At 40.7% G+C, this 14,933-nt stretch overlaps 1 protein-coding gene across 15 annotated transcripts in view; it reads right to left on the bottom strand.

The window, feature by feature from the left end:
- Positions 1 to 1,876: 1,876 nt before the first annotated feature.
- Positions 1,877 to 14,933, bottom strand: part of LOC129169840 (protein unc-13 homolog B-like) — a 68,760-nt gene continuing 55,703 nt past the window's right edge. For 3 of the 15 annotated variants that reach the window (XM_054756678.1, XM_054756689.1, XM_054756680.1), the window contains 21 exons: positions 14,721 to 14,806; positions 12,822 to 12,948; positions 12,637 to 12,733; positions 12,379 to 12,522; positions 11,743 to 11,820; positions 11,589 to 11,666; positions 11,399 to 11,419; positions 11,113 to 11,157; positions 10,504 to 10,539; positions 9,115 to 9,129; positions 8,994 to 9,014; positions 8,449 to 8,537; positions 8,196 to 8,342; positions 7,660 to 7,783; positions 7,524 to 7,577; positions 7,365 to 7,442; positions 5,556 to 5,703; positions 5,374 to 5,430; positions 5,099 to 5,191; positions 4,838 to 4,997; positions 1,877 to 3,631 (listed from right to left, as the gene is read on the bottom strand). In XM_054756678.1, coding sequence (XP_054612653.1) covers positions 3,346 to 3,631; positions 4,838 to 4,997; positions 5,099 to 5,191; positions 5,374 to 5,430; positions 5,556 to 5,703; positions 7,365 to 7,442; positions 7,524 to 7,577; positions 7,660 to 7,783; positions 8,196 to 8,342; positions 8,449 to 8,537; positions 8,994 to 9,014; positions 9,115 to 9,129; positions 10,504 to 10,539; positions 11,113 to 11,157; positions 11,399 to 11,419; positions 11,589 to 11,666; positions 11,743 to 11,820; positions 12,379 to 12,522; positions 12,637 to 12,733; positions 12,822 to 12,948; positions 14,721 to 14,806 — 1,984 coding nt within the window. In that variant the 3' untranslated portion in view covers positions 1,877 to 3,345. The other 12 variants (XM_054756684.1, XM_054756690.1, XM_054756692.1 and 9 more) reach the window with 9 other exon arrangements.

Raw genomic sequence — 14,933 nt, 5'->3', positions numbered from 1 at the left:
TGGCCACTGTGTGCAGCCAAGTTTGCTTTGCTGCTCCCCACCCTCTCCCTCTCTCTCCCTCTCTCTCCCTCTCTCCAGCTTACAGCAGTACAGTATCTGGAGTGGAGGGATCATCAGGTGAACTCCCTCAGTTAGAGTTAAAAGCCTGATGCAGACACAGACTTGGGGCTGCTGGCCTGCTTTTGCAGCTTGAGTGTTTTAAAAAAAAAGTTTTTGTGTAACTTGCTGGTGGCTAATAAATGTGTGGCATCGTACGGGTAGGCCAGTCTCCTTTGTTTTGGTGGTTCAGAGCTGGGTTGTGACATCAGCTCGATTTTTGGTTTGTTGGCCGTGTGCTACGCCGTTTGGGAATGTTGCCTTTTTGGATGAAATTGGAATTGAGTAAAAGTAAATATTCCTTGCATTGTGTATTGTAAGTCACTGTTGTTTTGTCCCTGTTAGGAAATAAGGTGATTTCCCTTGGGCTCTCATCTGGGAGGGTTTGTGATAGTGTGGCGTGAACGTGGCTGGAGCAGTTGTCTCAGGAGCACATCCGATGCTGCAGGTGAGTTGCCAGCTTGTTTGGTTATGGTAGGGGTGTCAAACTTGCAGCCTGCGGGCCATTTGTGGCCTGCCGAATCGTATCTTGCGGCCTGTGACTTGACATCAAAGAGTGGTGTAATTGCATACTTGGCCAATAAAGCTGATTCTGATTCAGCCAACTTCAGACACTTTTTACAAACCACAACCCATGCTGGGAGACGGCATCACTCCCAATTAGGGGTGTGGCAAAACATCTTTACCTCAAACTATCGCGATTTTAAACCCTACTATGGATTATCGATACGCTTTCGCCTTGAATCGTTTTAAAATTTGTATCATTATTAAAACATAGCCGGTACAAAGTTCTAACGCCGTCCCTTCTCAGTGAACCGAGTCACCAGTTTAAATGTCATCTAAGAGCCAGAACGGCAGAAAATTGGGAAGAAGTCACAGAAGAAGAAGAAGAAATGAAAGAAGAAAAAACAAATAATCCACACGTAATAGCAGACTCAGCCGGTGAAGTTCACATTTTACTACGGCGGTACTACTGGCCAAACAATGGACCCTCGGCATTGATGTCTCGTGTAGTTTTTCATTGAGCGCGATGAACACTAAAATAGCCTCAATGAGTCCAAGGAAGGTTGCGAGTGATGGCAACATTCCAAAGAGGGTGAAGACCACTACTGAAACCTCTCTTCATTTTTTGTGCCACGAGTGCAGTAACAGCTAAAAAAAAGGGATTGCCCTCCAAGCATAGTCTCCTTTCCTTCCCCTCCCGCTCTGCAAAACCCCACTCCAACCCTCCTTGCTCTGGTTGTTGTTTACAGAGTTCAATGAAGGTAGTGATGTTAAATGTTCAGTTGTCCATTTGTCATTTATAATTATTTTCGCATCATTTTCTGCATGTAAAACTGTAATTATTGTCGATAAAATGTATTTTGTGTTTTCTATGGGAAAGCTTGCCTTGGTTAGAGTCCGTTTTGGTTTGAGTCGGACCTTCTGGAACGGATTAATTACACTAACCAAGACGCCACTGTAGTCGAAGCTGACAAAATTACTGTACTTTATTGCGCAAATTGTTGTAATCATGTTGTTTGATGAGGGGCGAAATACGGTCCCATTTTAAGGCTGTTTTCCGAACACTTCCGCGGGCCACATCAAATATAAAATAAAAAAACATTTTATAATTCCTCCTTTAAAAAAATCATGCCATTTGGCCTAACAACCAAAGTTCTGGGCAACAAACAACCAAAAATGTAACTTAAAAGAAAGAAAAAAACTCCTAAACATTTCTCATCTTATACTGTAAACATGAATAAATGAGCTGATTTATTGAATGAGGCAATTTGCACTTTTTTTTTTTAATACTCAGGTACTTTATAGAAAATGAAGTGGAATGTTGGCATGTACATGTACAGCGTGACAAAATACCACAAAAATGCAATTATTGACATGGTGTACTTGTTAACTCTTGAAGTGACGACAGAAGGGTTTGTAAGACCTAACAAATGCAGAAGACATTTCAATAAAAAAATGGCACAAGGAGCATGTACAGTATATTAAATAATCTACGCTATCTGGTTTCTATAGGGCGTTTAAAAAGACAACTCCACCAACAGTGAGGTTCTCAGATTGCAAACACATCCTTCACTACCATTTTCCAATGCTTGATGGCACACAAGTGGATTAGTCTTATTTATCACTTTTTAAATACATCTCACAATGACATTGTTTGCAAATCAGTAAAAACATCTCCAGAATTTGAGGGAACATCGGATTTTTAAGAGACATTTGTGCTACAAGCAAAGATAAAACTATAAAATGAAAGCGTAATATCACTTGGGAAAAATAAGGAATACAAGAATGGGCAGTGAGGTAGCGGCCCTCACCGCAGACAGGCAAAAGTAGGATTTTGATAAGGTTTAAAAGTTTTCCGTCACAATAAGGCCACTGAGAGAATAAAGACAGAAGACGAGTGACAAATTCACGCTGGACCCTTCATAAAGATTCTGGTTTCTTGTTGTTTTCCACCTTCATTTCATGTGTTGACAGTGAAATAAAAAATACCGCATGGATGCATCCTTTTTTCATTCACTTTTATTGCAGACTATTTGAATTTGCCACCCGTCTTTACGTAAACCATAAGTCAACACGAGTCCAAAATGTTTAGAGTTTGTTTTTTTTTTTGGAAGAAAAACTGTTTTTAATATAAATAAATAGTTATGCATCCATTGAATAGCAAACATTAAGCTGTCAGGTAATTGTGAGGGTGGACGTTCAATCCTTAAGGACATTTACCACTTCTAACACTGCAGCAGCAACAACTGTGCAAATTCTCTCACGTGTCTTCAGGTCCTAGACACGACCAAAATAAATACTTGTATAAAAAATAAATAATGGATGGGCTATACTGTAACATACTTAACATCATTCAACATTCTTAATGGGAATGGAGGGCGTCCACATGGCAACAAGGCACGCATTTAACTCATCCGTTATTTAAAGTAAGTGGTATACATATCACTACCATCTCTTGTAATAGTAGCTGTATTAGCTCCGCTTGCGTTCCATATAGGTTACCAGCGAGCCCATCAGTGACTATATACCAGATGAACTAGATTGTATTTTCACCACATTTACACGACTTCATTGGAGACATTCACAGTTTAAGGACAGTGGAAGGCATCAAACACAATGGCCACAGGCGGAGGGGGGCTGGGTGGGGTATGATTAAGGGCAACTTGAAACTGATGGAGTTGTGGAATGCAAAGTGTGTACGTGACCTTGGTAAGGTGCCACCAAACAGTTAAGTAAACAGTCCCCTCATCTGCCCTCCTCAGACGATCGCGTTTCCGACTTAAGCCGCACAAATTCCTTGGCCACGTCGTCATTGGAGCGCTGTGACAAGATCCGCATGGCGGTGAGGCCGGTGTCGTCCATGTGGATGCACTGAGCTAGTGCGCACCAGCAGGCGCAGTTGCCCTTCTCCATGATGTCTCTTAACTGGATCACAGTCAAGCCCACCACGCTGTCCGCTCGGCCAAAGCAGTAGTCCTTGACGCACACTTGCAGCTCGTAGCACTCAAAGCCGTCTTGGTTGCCCAGGACGCTGTGGACAGAGACGCAAGATGTGGGATTATGCAAACATTCAAAAAGCATTGATTTAACCGCAGAAGCCCAGAGTCCATTTAAAAGCTCTTGAAATTCCAATTACAATGTTAGATACTCTTGAGAAATTTTATTATATTAATGAAAAAAAATTCTCTAAACAATATCGTTTATTGGGAATAATTTGTAGGAAATTATCATCCAGCAAAATGTGTTATCATGACAGGCCTACTTATAATGAAAATCTAAGCTGTATAATTAACCGTATAACAACACAATTAAACATACAATGTGAAATACTGATTGTTAAAATAACGATTTACCTTCAAAGCTAGGCGAGGCCTCATGCAGTTACAATTAAATAACTACTGTATGTACACAACAAATGTCTCACTCAAAAAGCAGTGCTTTTGTCCACCTCTAGAAAGCTGAATATTATATACAGTATCATGGAAAAGTCAGGCCTGTGTAGGAATTTCATAGCCATGACGCGCGTCTCATCAGTTGGCCACTTGATGGCAGTGTTGGCTTACCCACCGCTCCCATTCCCTCCGCAACCGAACAGCCTCCAATGCTTTCATTGATTGACGATCAACTTTTCTTCTAAATCAGGTGCCTCGGTGCACCAAAAGCGCATGCATGCAAATCACCAATAAACGTGACGACACAATTGATGAACATTATTGGTTATAAATCTGGTTTTACTTGATGGATTTACACTACGCTGTGTGGTAATCATCATGCTACGCCACCTATCGTGCTGCGCCTGCGTGGACCGCAGTCGTGGACCCGTGAGAGTTAAGTAAGACAGATAAAAACAAAGAACAAGCCCCATGCATTAAAAAAAAAGATGCTGGGACACAAAACTAATGTATTCATCTTACTTACATTTTACAGGAGCTCCTCAGTTTATCCCGTGTTACAATGTTTCGTGGTTACAGTTAGTTAAAGACGTAATTGTGGTCCGTAACACAAGACTCGCTCATGACCTAGTTTACAGCGCGTGCCGGTGGACGAATACGCTGCACGCGCAGCACAAGAATGCAGTGTGTGCCTGCTAAGCCACACTGATGAAGAATAACATCACTTGTTAGTCATCTTTGGAAGCTTCATTATGTCTCCCACACGGCAGTGTGCCAGTGAAGGAAAGGAAAGCCATCACCATCCCTTCTTATTCAAAAAGTGCTAACAATATTGCTATACTCACAAGTGGAAGGTCTCGTTGAACTTGGGGGACCAGCTGTTGTTCTTGGATTTGGTCTGAAATCTACGCTTCTTGTCGCTGAGGTGAGGTCCGATCACGGTGACCTCCACAAAGGGTCGGAACATGCCAGATGTCTGCCATTTCAAATCAGTGGCTGCCACAACTGCACGTGGAAACAGACAGCAGCATATGAACACAGAGAGGACGGCGAGAAAGCAGAGAGATGCGCGTTTTTAAGACTACATGTTTGGTGACTTGTCTGACCTCTGGCAGAAACTTTGCGCTCGCCACTTTTCGGATGAGTGTGGAGCTCAACCTGGACAGACACCTCGCCAATCGGGTTGGACACATTTAAGCCTATTTGAATGCAAAGCCACAATCAGTATATTCATGATTTCAAACTGCTGTGTAAGAATGGGAAGAGGATGGATGCATGTTGAGGTTGTGTTAGTTGTTGCTTATCCACTTTAGCAGCATGCAAACAAGTACATAGACACGGGGGTTGGAGGTATTACATGAGCTACAATGATGAAACCTACCCCGGCTGGGCTGTATTTTGTCATTGGGAGTTAATCTAAAACCCTTTCCATTGTGCACTGGCACAAACGCAGCACAGGAGATAAAGAGAAGACAGCAATATCTCGTCAACACATTCCAAGTTCACAGCGCACTCTGCTGGTGTATCGGGGTAAAAGCTGCCCTCTCATGCCTTGTTGCTTACCTTGTGCGTGTTGAGTGGTCACAAAAGTCTTGATGAGTGTGTCAGTGGTCTGAGTGTAGAGGGACAGGGCGTGGCGAAGCGAGGACAGCTCAGCACTTTTCTCCAGGAAAGCCTTCTTCAGACCATTCCCACCTGCGTGGAAATATTGCTGCAAAACAATAAAATCACAACGCAAGTTGGAGCTCATGCCACACTTCAAGAAATAATACATTAAAGTAAAAAAAAAAAAAAAAAAAACTTTAAAATTAAAAAGAGGTGTGAGGCCTCATGCCGAAAAATAGTTGTCTCTTGAGTCACACAAAGTACAACAAAGCCAACAAAGGAGGGAGAAGCAGGCACCGGCTGAGCTTTGTCTTGAGCTGGCAATAAACTTACTGTTCTAAAATAAAGCAAAGCAGGGGGCCAGGCTGGATGGCAGGGAAACCATTGGGCACACTACTAAAAGACGTGACAGCTATTAAATGTCCACAAAAGTAGAAGAAGTCAAAGCAAACGTGTCCTCTGAGCAAGGGAGAAAGAACCGGCGTCTCCCAGCTACAAATAATCAATTTTAATTCACCAGACAGCCGATCAGCAGCAGGGGCGCCCAGTTGTCCCGCCTCCAGCTGGTGAACAAACCTCGAAAAAATGCGAAGAACACAAACAGGCGAAGACGGCAAGAATGGGCAAACGTAACACATAACACCTATTCTGGTCATTTTGTTGACAATGACAATAAAGCTTTCGTACATGAACAAAACAAAAACAAACAAAAAATTGATGCATTTTGTCAGCTGTTGTGCTAGAATCCAGATTAGTACTGCACTGCTTTTATTCTCATGCTTACTTTGCATTGAACAGGAAGTCACTGTGCGCACATTTTAATGCTGTGTAACGAAACAGTAGTTGTCGTTTCAAGCTGCTTGGATGACAAAGGAAGTTTACACCTGTCGACATAAACGATTTCAGAGAAATTACTCTTTTGGGTCTCAGATTTTAGGTCGACAAAAGCTGTGGACTATGTATGTCAATGCCGACTAAAGCGGGAACTTTTTAGGGGTAAGAAAAAGCACGGTGGCCCAGGAATTTTACGGCATACAGGAAACGGCACCGACTTATAGGAAAACAGCACCTTTTTTGGAATTTTACCCGCCATCCACAATCTTTATGTGAGACATGAACACACGTCTTTTTTCTGTGCACTCTAGAGATATAAAGAGACAAGAGAGAGCTAAGAATACATGTAATGGGACACAACTTTTCAGCCTAAAAAGCCTTCTGGAAAAAACTCAAAAAAATCGCCAACAACGCTCCATTTAAATAATGTGACCTGCAAATTAACCAAGCTACAGTGACACTTATTAACTTGTGTTAACATTATTAACTTATTAACATTGTTACGCTGTAGAACTACTTTACTGGCGTAGTGACAAAATACTGTAAGTATTGCATGTTATCATGAATATACCCGTTACTACATTGTCACAACATGTATATAAAACCATAAAACCTTGTTGGAGGTTTTTAGAGGTGTTTTAATAGCGGGCTTTGTAGACAGTATGGGTGTGTCCCATTACATGCATCAATTAAAAATGAATTTTTAGCTGTTTTTATATCTTTAGAGCGCACAGAAAAGAGGAAGACGTGTTCATGTCTCACACAAGGTTTGTGGATGATGGGCAAAATTTTAAAAAACAAAAAAAAAGTGCAGTTTTCCTTTAAGCGTGTTCCACTTTATCAGTTCACAACCCTTTCAATGACGTATTCCATGCAGGCTATTGGTGGATGGACAGTTCATAGCATGACTTGAACCACATGAAATCACCTGACCTTGATCGTGTCCAATGCCACATCCATAACAGCACACTGTCTGGGAGACAAGCTCTTTGCCTCCCCTGCCATGTGATCCTAGACAAACAGAAGCATTAGAGGCATTAATATAGAAAAAGTCCCTCACAGCAAGTTGCTTTATCATGCCTTTAATAATACCTTAAGTTTGGAGAGCTGACCTAGTTCTTTTGCAGCAGAGAGTATATGTGCTCCCTGAACGGAAAACAGTTTGATCAAAATTGCCCTTTTCATGCCATCTGGAAAGAGATAACAAACCAGCAAACTTTGGACTTACAAAGGTATCATTGCCCTGGGGCAGGACTATGGTCTTCTCCAAGCTGGTCATCACAATCCTCCACAGCTCCTTCAGTACACGCTTCAGAACGGTTTTCTCACATATGGTGGCGAACAGGGTCAACCTGCAGAATCACGGACATGCTGGAAAAACAGGCTGGAGGTGTGCCGGCAGTAGTACTTGTCCGTTTGCCCGCGTGTCATGATACAGTTCAACTGTTAGACTGTAATACCTAAGGTGACCAGCAGATGTACTCATAACCTCAGTGAGGACTGGCTGGTGGCTAGATACCGTAGATAGTGGTTCTTCTAGAGTTGGAACAGATTGCATGATTTTTTTGTAAATATTTTTGGGTGTCTGGAACTCTGGATTAACATCACTTTTAATGGGAAAAGCTGCTTTGATTTTCGCAGGTTTCGATTTTCGTCTGACCTTTCGGAACAGATTAATGACAATAACCAATGTTCCACCTTATTGTACAAGGATGCTTCATCACATCTTTCATTCTTGGCTAACAGAGCAATTAATGCACTTACTTTCCATCCAGGAAATCCATGAGCGGCCTTAGCATGTTATCAGAGTCGGCCTCCACTTGGTTTTTGGTGTTAGCGTTGAGCGGTCCTTTTATCTGGTATAGCAGAGACGCCATTTGTCGCATGCAGTCATTGATGCGGCTCTGGAAGCTGACAGTTTGCACGGAAGTCAGCACAAATGCACGTGGAATGGACCGTGTAGCCTATGGACGTGGGTGCTTTTAAAATGTGGGTTGGGCTGAGCTGGTAAGTGTACCTGTTGCCAAATGTACTGCTGAGCTCATCCAACACGCTGTTCAGTTTCACCTGCAGGTTGTTCAGCAGGTCACTGGCTTCAGTGTCCATCTTTAAAAAGGCAAGAAGAATACATAGGAAAAGGACAGTGTATTTTTAAATGAATTCAAGGAGACACCGTAAAGACATTCAACGCCATTTTAAAGTTTCCACAACACAAACAAGACAGTATACCAGCAACTCTGTTCGAAGAGTTTATACTAATTTTGCTGTAAAATATACAGAATGTTGTGTTGGAAAAAGGAGGAAAAAAGGAGGGCTAACATTGACATATAGGCATCATTTAAATAAATATGGTGACACGTGGCTTATTAATTCAATGATTTGATGATTCAATGACTCATTGAGAATGAGAAATGAGAAAATACCAAATGAATTGACTGTTTTTAATAAGACGTAGGGCCATTAGAACCCCTTATGGTGCCTTGTTGAAGGGGAATTGGAATGTTTGGCACTGAAGGAAGGTTTCAGGGACAGAAAGGCTGTGGTTTATATTGAGCTTCTTACCTTCTCTATCGGAATATCCATCTTAACGTGGTGGGAATTTTTAAATAGAAATACAATAAGCAAGTAAATAAACAATAATCATGTTAGAATATATGTATTCAGAGATAATATGGACACCCACCTTCTCCCTGTCAGTCTATTGCAAGAATAGTTGAGAAAAAACACAAATTTAAAAAAGACAAAACTAGCATTTAAGAGGAAACGAGAGAAAAGGTTTGAGGAAAGGTCAGGGAAATGACTGATGACTGATACCACCTTAGATGGTTGTACTGAGTGCCTTGTGGAATAGTTGTTGATGCATTGATAATGGCTGTGGTGTTGCAGGAAGGATACAGAACACAGTTGCACTATTCAACCCTCATTGTAAACCATTTATTTTCAAAATATAAAACAAATAAACGGCCAATTAAAAAAAAAGAATTGTTACCTTTTTAAATACCACTTGAACAACTTGAAAAGTGTTTGTTTAGTTGGTTCACGAGTTTATAAACTTTGCAAATAAATAGAATTCACAAAGCGGGTTGAATCATTTCGAGCGCAACTGCAGGCGGGGAGCAATTCAGTGGAGAAATGCGGCTCCGTTTCAAACTGCAACAAACCTCAACCTGAATTATGTCCCCGTCCTCCCTGATTTCCTCTTCCTCTTCCTCACTCTCCTCAAACTAACAGAGGCGGTGGAAAGATTGTATAAATCACGTTTCAGTCTCTTCGCCAAAACCAGAATCTGACAATACCGTCATGAGCTTAAAGAGATACTAATACGCGTTGTTGTGTGAGTACATGCACAAACGTATCACAAACGTATTTGCATATGCAGTACATAAACTTGCCTGACATGCTAGCATTGTACTGTTGCACTATGGGGAGGAAAAACAAATCAAAACATGATGTCATGTCTAAAAATAATAAATGATATGAAATATTTAAATGGTGAAAGCCTGAATAATGATGAAAATAAATAACATAAACGAGTCAATCATCAAATAGTCGCTTTCATTTAGAGACAACTCCTCAGAAATGACACAACAAAAACCTAAACAAAATAACTAAAAGTACTAAAAGTATTAAAAGTGTCACTTTTTTTTTAAAGGGGCAAAATATTATCTCAATTCGATACCACTCTAAAGAACCACCACAACAACGACCATATTGTCGATACCTGACATTGTCAACCAAAACTAAACTTATCTTTGTAAAGGTGGAACTTTTTGTATATGATCTCATTAAAACGATGCAGGTGAATCTAATAGTAATCTAATAGTGTGTGAGTTCATCTTGACACAAACTAAAAAAAAAACAAACTTTTCTCTCAAACCATTTCGTGCGATAGACTGCCACCACAACACAAAAAAGGATTACATTAAAGGTCTTGTGACTTGTACTGCACACAGGTTCAGTATGGCAATAAGCTAAATGGGAGTTGGCTTTATTAGTGACAAACTCATCTAAACTGGCTACTGTTTAGTCTAATCACCACTAAAAGGATGCTTCTACAACCCACAGTACCCACCAGACTCTCTGCTTCCTCATTCCCAGTTGCCACCTGCTGTCCAAGCCAGACAATGGATACAGAGCTAATGAAACCTCTATGAGACACCGTATGTGATTTTTATACAGTAGATCCCCGCTCAAATAATTGAAATGCCTCTAAAAATGTCTTTATTTTATACTAATTTATACCCCACAAGACATGCTGGGCAATTTTCTGTTGGGGAAGTGTGCGCCTAGGCTTCCCAGCATGCCTTCTGGGTTAATAATCTGTATAAAATAGTATTATTTTGCATGTATATTAGTATGTAAGCATCTATTTGGCATAGTATGTGTGGTAAAGTTATGCCGTGCGTTCCACATGTGTTACTTGTTATTTTTGGTTGCGCCGTGAGTGACGTAGGCATTTGGATTGAGAAGCTCCTGTTGGGTTTGTGATGTTCGAGTCAGTGTGTAAATATCAAGCTGATTCACTGCATATGAAGAACACCTCGTCACAAACAAAAAAATATTTTGATGGAAAATCTGCACATTTGCGGGGTCGTGAAAGCTGAGTCTCAAATGCGCGGGGATCCACTGCATATTAAATCAGCTTGTTTCAGGCTCTGGTCAGATGGTGATGAAAACCTACCTCCTCTTCTGCTTCCTCCTCTTCCTCCTCCACCAACTCATCTTGCTTTAAATGTGAACACACTTGTTGAAATTTAAGCTAAGATCAACCAACACAACAACGGTGGCTAGTTTTTACTAGAAGATCTAAAGGGGGTACAGGGGAGGTGCGAGAATACGGAGAATATGAGGTCACTAAGTCTCAATATCTTCTAGTCCGTTAAGCACGGGGTCACATCGCAGTATAAGCGGCAATGCTATCAATGACAGCATCACATTGATCGCTACCTCACCACTACTATACATACCGATGCTTCCACTGTGGCAATCTGATACATGCAAAAAAACACATTTTAATATCTACCTTTGATATCCAGGCTGCTCAAATATATGCTGGATATTAGTAACTAGCCGCTGAGTTATGAACTACATAGCACGTACAATATATCCGCTGTGACGTATCAGCAAATTCAAATTGTCTTTTGTGCTTGAGATTACCTGTTGGGCGCCCATGCACTCAAACATCTTCTCCAGCAGAATCCGCAACTGCTGCACATTATTCATGAGGACGCAGGGCTGTATGCAAGAATAAAGTACACTAAGTTAGTACATGTCTCTGAAGATGGCAAAGTTCACTAATATGGCCACTTACAATCTTCTCCTTGTCAACGTAAGAAGGAAAACTCTTGGTAAGAATGGCACTGTACTTTAAAAGTACTTTGGCAATAGTCTGGAAAGATAGGGAAGAAAAAGTAAACTTTTAGGAGCATAAAAAGGACATAACACAATTCAGAACGGTTCAATTCTAACTGCTTATCTGGTAATATAATCGCTCACCATAGTTACACAGGGGTATATTCAACTGCATCATTACAGCTTTTGTTTGAGGGAATGAAATAATCCCCACGTGTTCACTACATATTCTCCTTCATGCAAGAAAGGGATCCCAAAACACAAACTACTGCTGTTTGTTCTTTCCCCAACGGGGACATTAGCCAACTGGATATTTGTCCTTAATGGGCAAATGACATTATTTTTCATGAGCTTTTTCTATGTAGCTGAAATGCAAATGTTCAGTAATCTGTCTAAATCTTTGTCAGTGAGCATTCGTAATTCATAATACATCTACCTCACAGGTGCGCAACATCAAGATGCTGATTAGACAGCATTATTATTGCACAGGTGTGCCTTAGGTTGGCCACAATAAGAGGCCCCACCAAAATGTGCAGGTTAACCGAAAACATGTCATTACCCTCAATATACTGTGGTCTAGTTACACAGGGGCTACCTTGGAGAAGCGGCGACTGTACTGTGCCATGACATCTGGGTCAGGGCATTCCAGTTTCTTGATGATCTCAAAGCTCTGGTTGAGCTGGGTAAAGATGTCCACCACAGAGCATGAAAAGAGTGCATGTTCGGATGTTTGCTGGAACTAAAACACAAATATTTGGGAGCGACTGCAATAGGTGCATCCTTAAATTTTGTATATGTAATGTAATATGATATGTAACGTTTGTGTGTGTTCTCAAAACGTCCACACTCTTACCCCATCTTTTTTGTCTCTCTCGAGGGCTCCATGCATGAATTCCATGGATACGTCCTCATTTTCATCCAACCACTGCAGCACAAACTGTAGGAACCAGCTGCAACAAGTAAAAAAATATAGGTTTGACCCCAACTCTTACCAAAACCTTGCATGGATATGAATTCATCAGCTTTTTGGTTACTTACGATGGGTAGTCTGGAACAACATCCTTAAAGTTCGGTAACTCCTTGACATATTCGTTATAGAGCCACTTCACTTTGAAGTGCAAGTTCATGTAGTCAGTGCTCTTACACAGTCGGTGTTTCTCATGTTCTGGAGGGAGAACACACACAAAGTGGTTTTATATGGTGGTACTGGGGGCGGGGACACAACTTTAGAGCTGAAAGTGTATAAATGAAAACACGCAGGTTGTCCTCGGTCTACGTACGGGTTCTGTTCCTGCAACGGCGCTGTAAGTCAAGTGTAAGTACAAGTCGGAACTTATACCTAAAGTAGCGCCTAACTTACTCACACTGTACACAGAACACATGAAGGCCATATAAAATACAGTAATAAAAACATCAAATACAAGACTTAAATGAAACAGTAATAATAAAAAAAAAAACAAAACAACTATTTACTTTTATCCCTTTAGTTGTCTTGCACACTGGAAGGGGCGTTGCAAGGGAGGGAGACAGGCTGGTTGGGGGGAGGAAGTCTCAATAACGACACCACGGCACTGCTTAGTTATCACTGTTCACTGTCCAAAAACAAAAGTGACGCCCTTCCACAGTGTAGTACAGTCGTCCCTCGCTACACTCTATCGTGGTTTTTCAAAAATGTATTAATTAACAAATAATCGCTGTTTCGTGGCTGAATATGGCCTATTATTAGTAAAAAAAAAAAAAAAGCATGTTTAAGCAAATCATATGTATTTTTGGCCAAAATTAAGCACTTTCAAACATAAAAATGACTAAATGAACAAAAATACCAATCTACGGCATTCAGAAGCTGTGATATCTGTGACTTGTGTGTGCGCCTTTAAGGAGCGAGGCCTGGGAAATTACGTGTGTGATGTCAGTTAGCTGGAGTTGACTGTGTTTAGCTGTGTGTTAGCAGCAGTGGAGCAAAGACGCTGGTGTGGACAGTGTAGTGACTGGCGTGAGTTGTGGCCGACAGCAGCACCTGTGTGAAAGTTCACTGCATAAGTGTTCTCTGCTTGTTAATAAAGCGATTGAAGTGCATTATAAGTCACACATTAGATGAGATGAGACAATAGCCACCACAGAAAGTACGCCTGTGTGTATGTTATGTGTTATTTATGTCTAAGATGTCTTATTTTCTGTTATTGTGTCTATTATATTGAGTAATGCGAACCATGTCAAGAGACATCTAATAATGCTAAAATGCTCTAACTATGCTCGATACTCTATTCCATTTATAAATAAAGAATCCTACTTACTACTTCACCGTCAGGTCTAGAACCAATTAATTGAGGGTTACCGTAACGTGCAACAATGTAAGTACAGTAGTTTTCCTTTTCTTTTTGGACAGAATGAATAATTTATGTAAGTGTGTCGTACCCACAACACGTCATAACATGGAATGTTGTAAAATTGCCTGTAACTGAAATATATTATTTATATGTATAAAGATAATCAATTGTGAATTTTTTTGTTTTAATTTGAAACAGATATATTTTCCAGGAATGGTTCAAATGGGAATTTGTCTTAGGAACATGAGCAGATATTGGCTGGCAGCCTTTGGGGAGAGGTGCTGCTTTGCTGTGTAACAGAAAAGCACAAAGACACTCCTGGGAAACATAATAAGCCTTTAAATGCCTGTAGAATTAATACTTTCCTCCATTCTTTATTGTTGTTAGATCTTTTCTAGCAGTGAACCTTTCTCTTCTCCTTGCATCCTTTCTGTCCTCATGTTAGTCATAATATCGATCACCAATCATTGTGACCATTCCTAACATGGGGAGATTTGTAGCACTTCAGATGAGGTGATGCAAAATCACATTTATCGGGAAGCAAAGCAAAAGTGTGTCCTGATATAGAAAAGACAGATTAATTTTGCAGATAAACTCCAGCATCATTTACCTTCCATAGCATACTTTGTCTCTTGTGCAAACAATGTCCACATGACCTCTGCCGACACCTTCCCTACGTTCAATTCTTGAGGAAACCTGCAAACAAAGTAACAAGAACATATATATCTAGAAATAAATACACTCAAATAGAGCAGTTCCCAATTTCAAGACAAATACTGTATCATGAGACAACTTGGATGTCCCATAAGTCAGTGAAAGTCTT

Source organism: Dunckerocampus dactyliophorus, chromosome 17 (genome assembly GCF_027744805.1).
Source record: "Dunckerocampus dactyliophorus isolate RoL2022-P2 chromosome 17, RoL_Ddac_1.1, whole genome shotgun sequence".
Taxonomy (NCBI): domain Eukaryota; kingdom Metazoa; phylum Chordata; class Actinopteri; order Syngnathiformes; family Syngnathidae; genus Dunckerocampus; species Dunckerocampus dactyliophorus.
The sequence above is the reverse complement of the archived record's forward strand: the minus strand, read 5'-3'. Positions and strand labels throughout refer to the sequence as shown.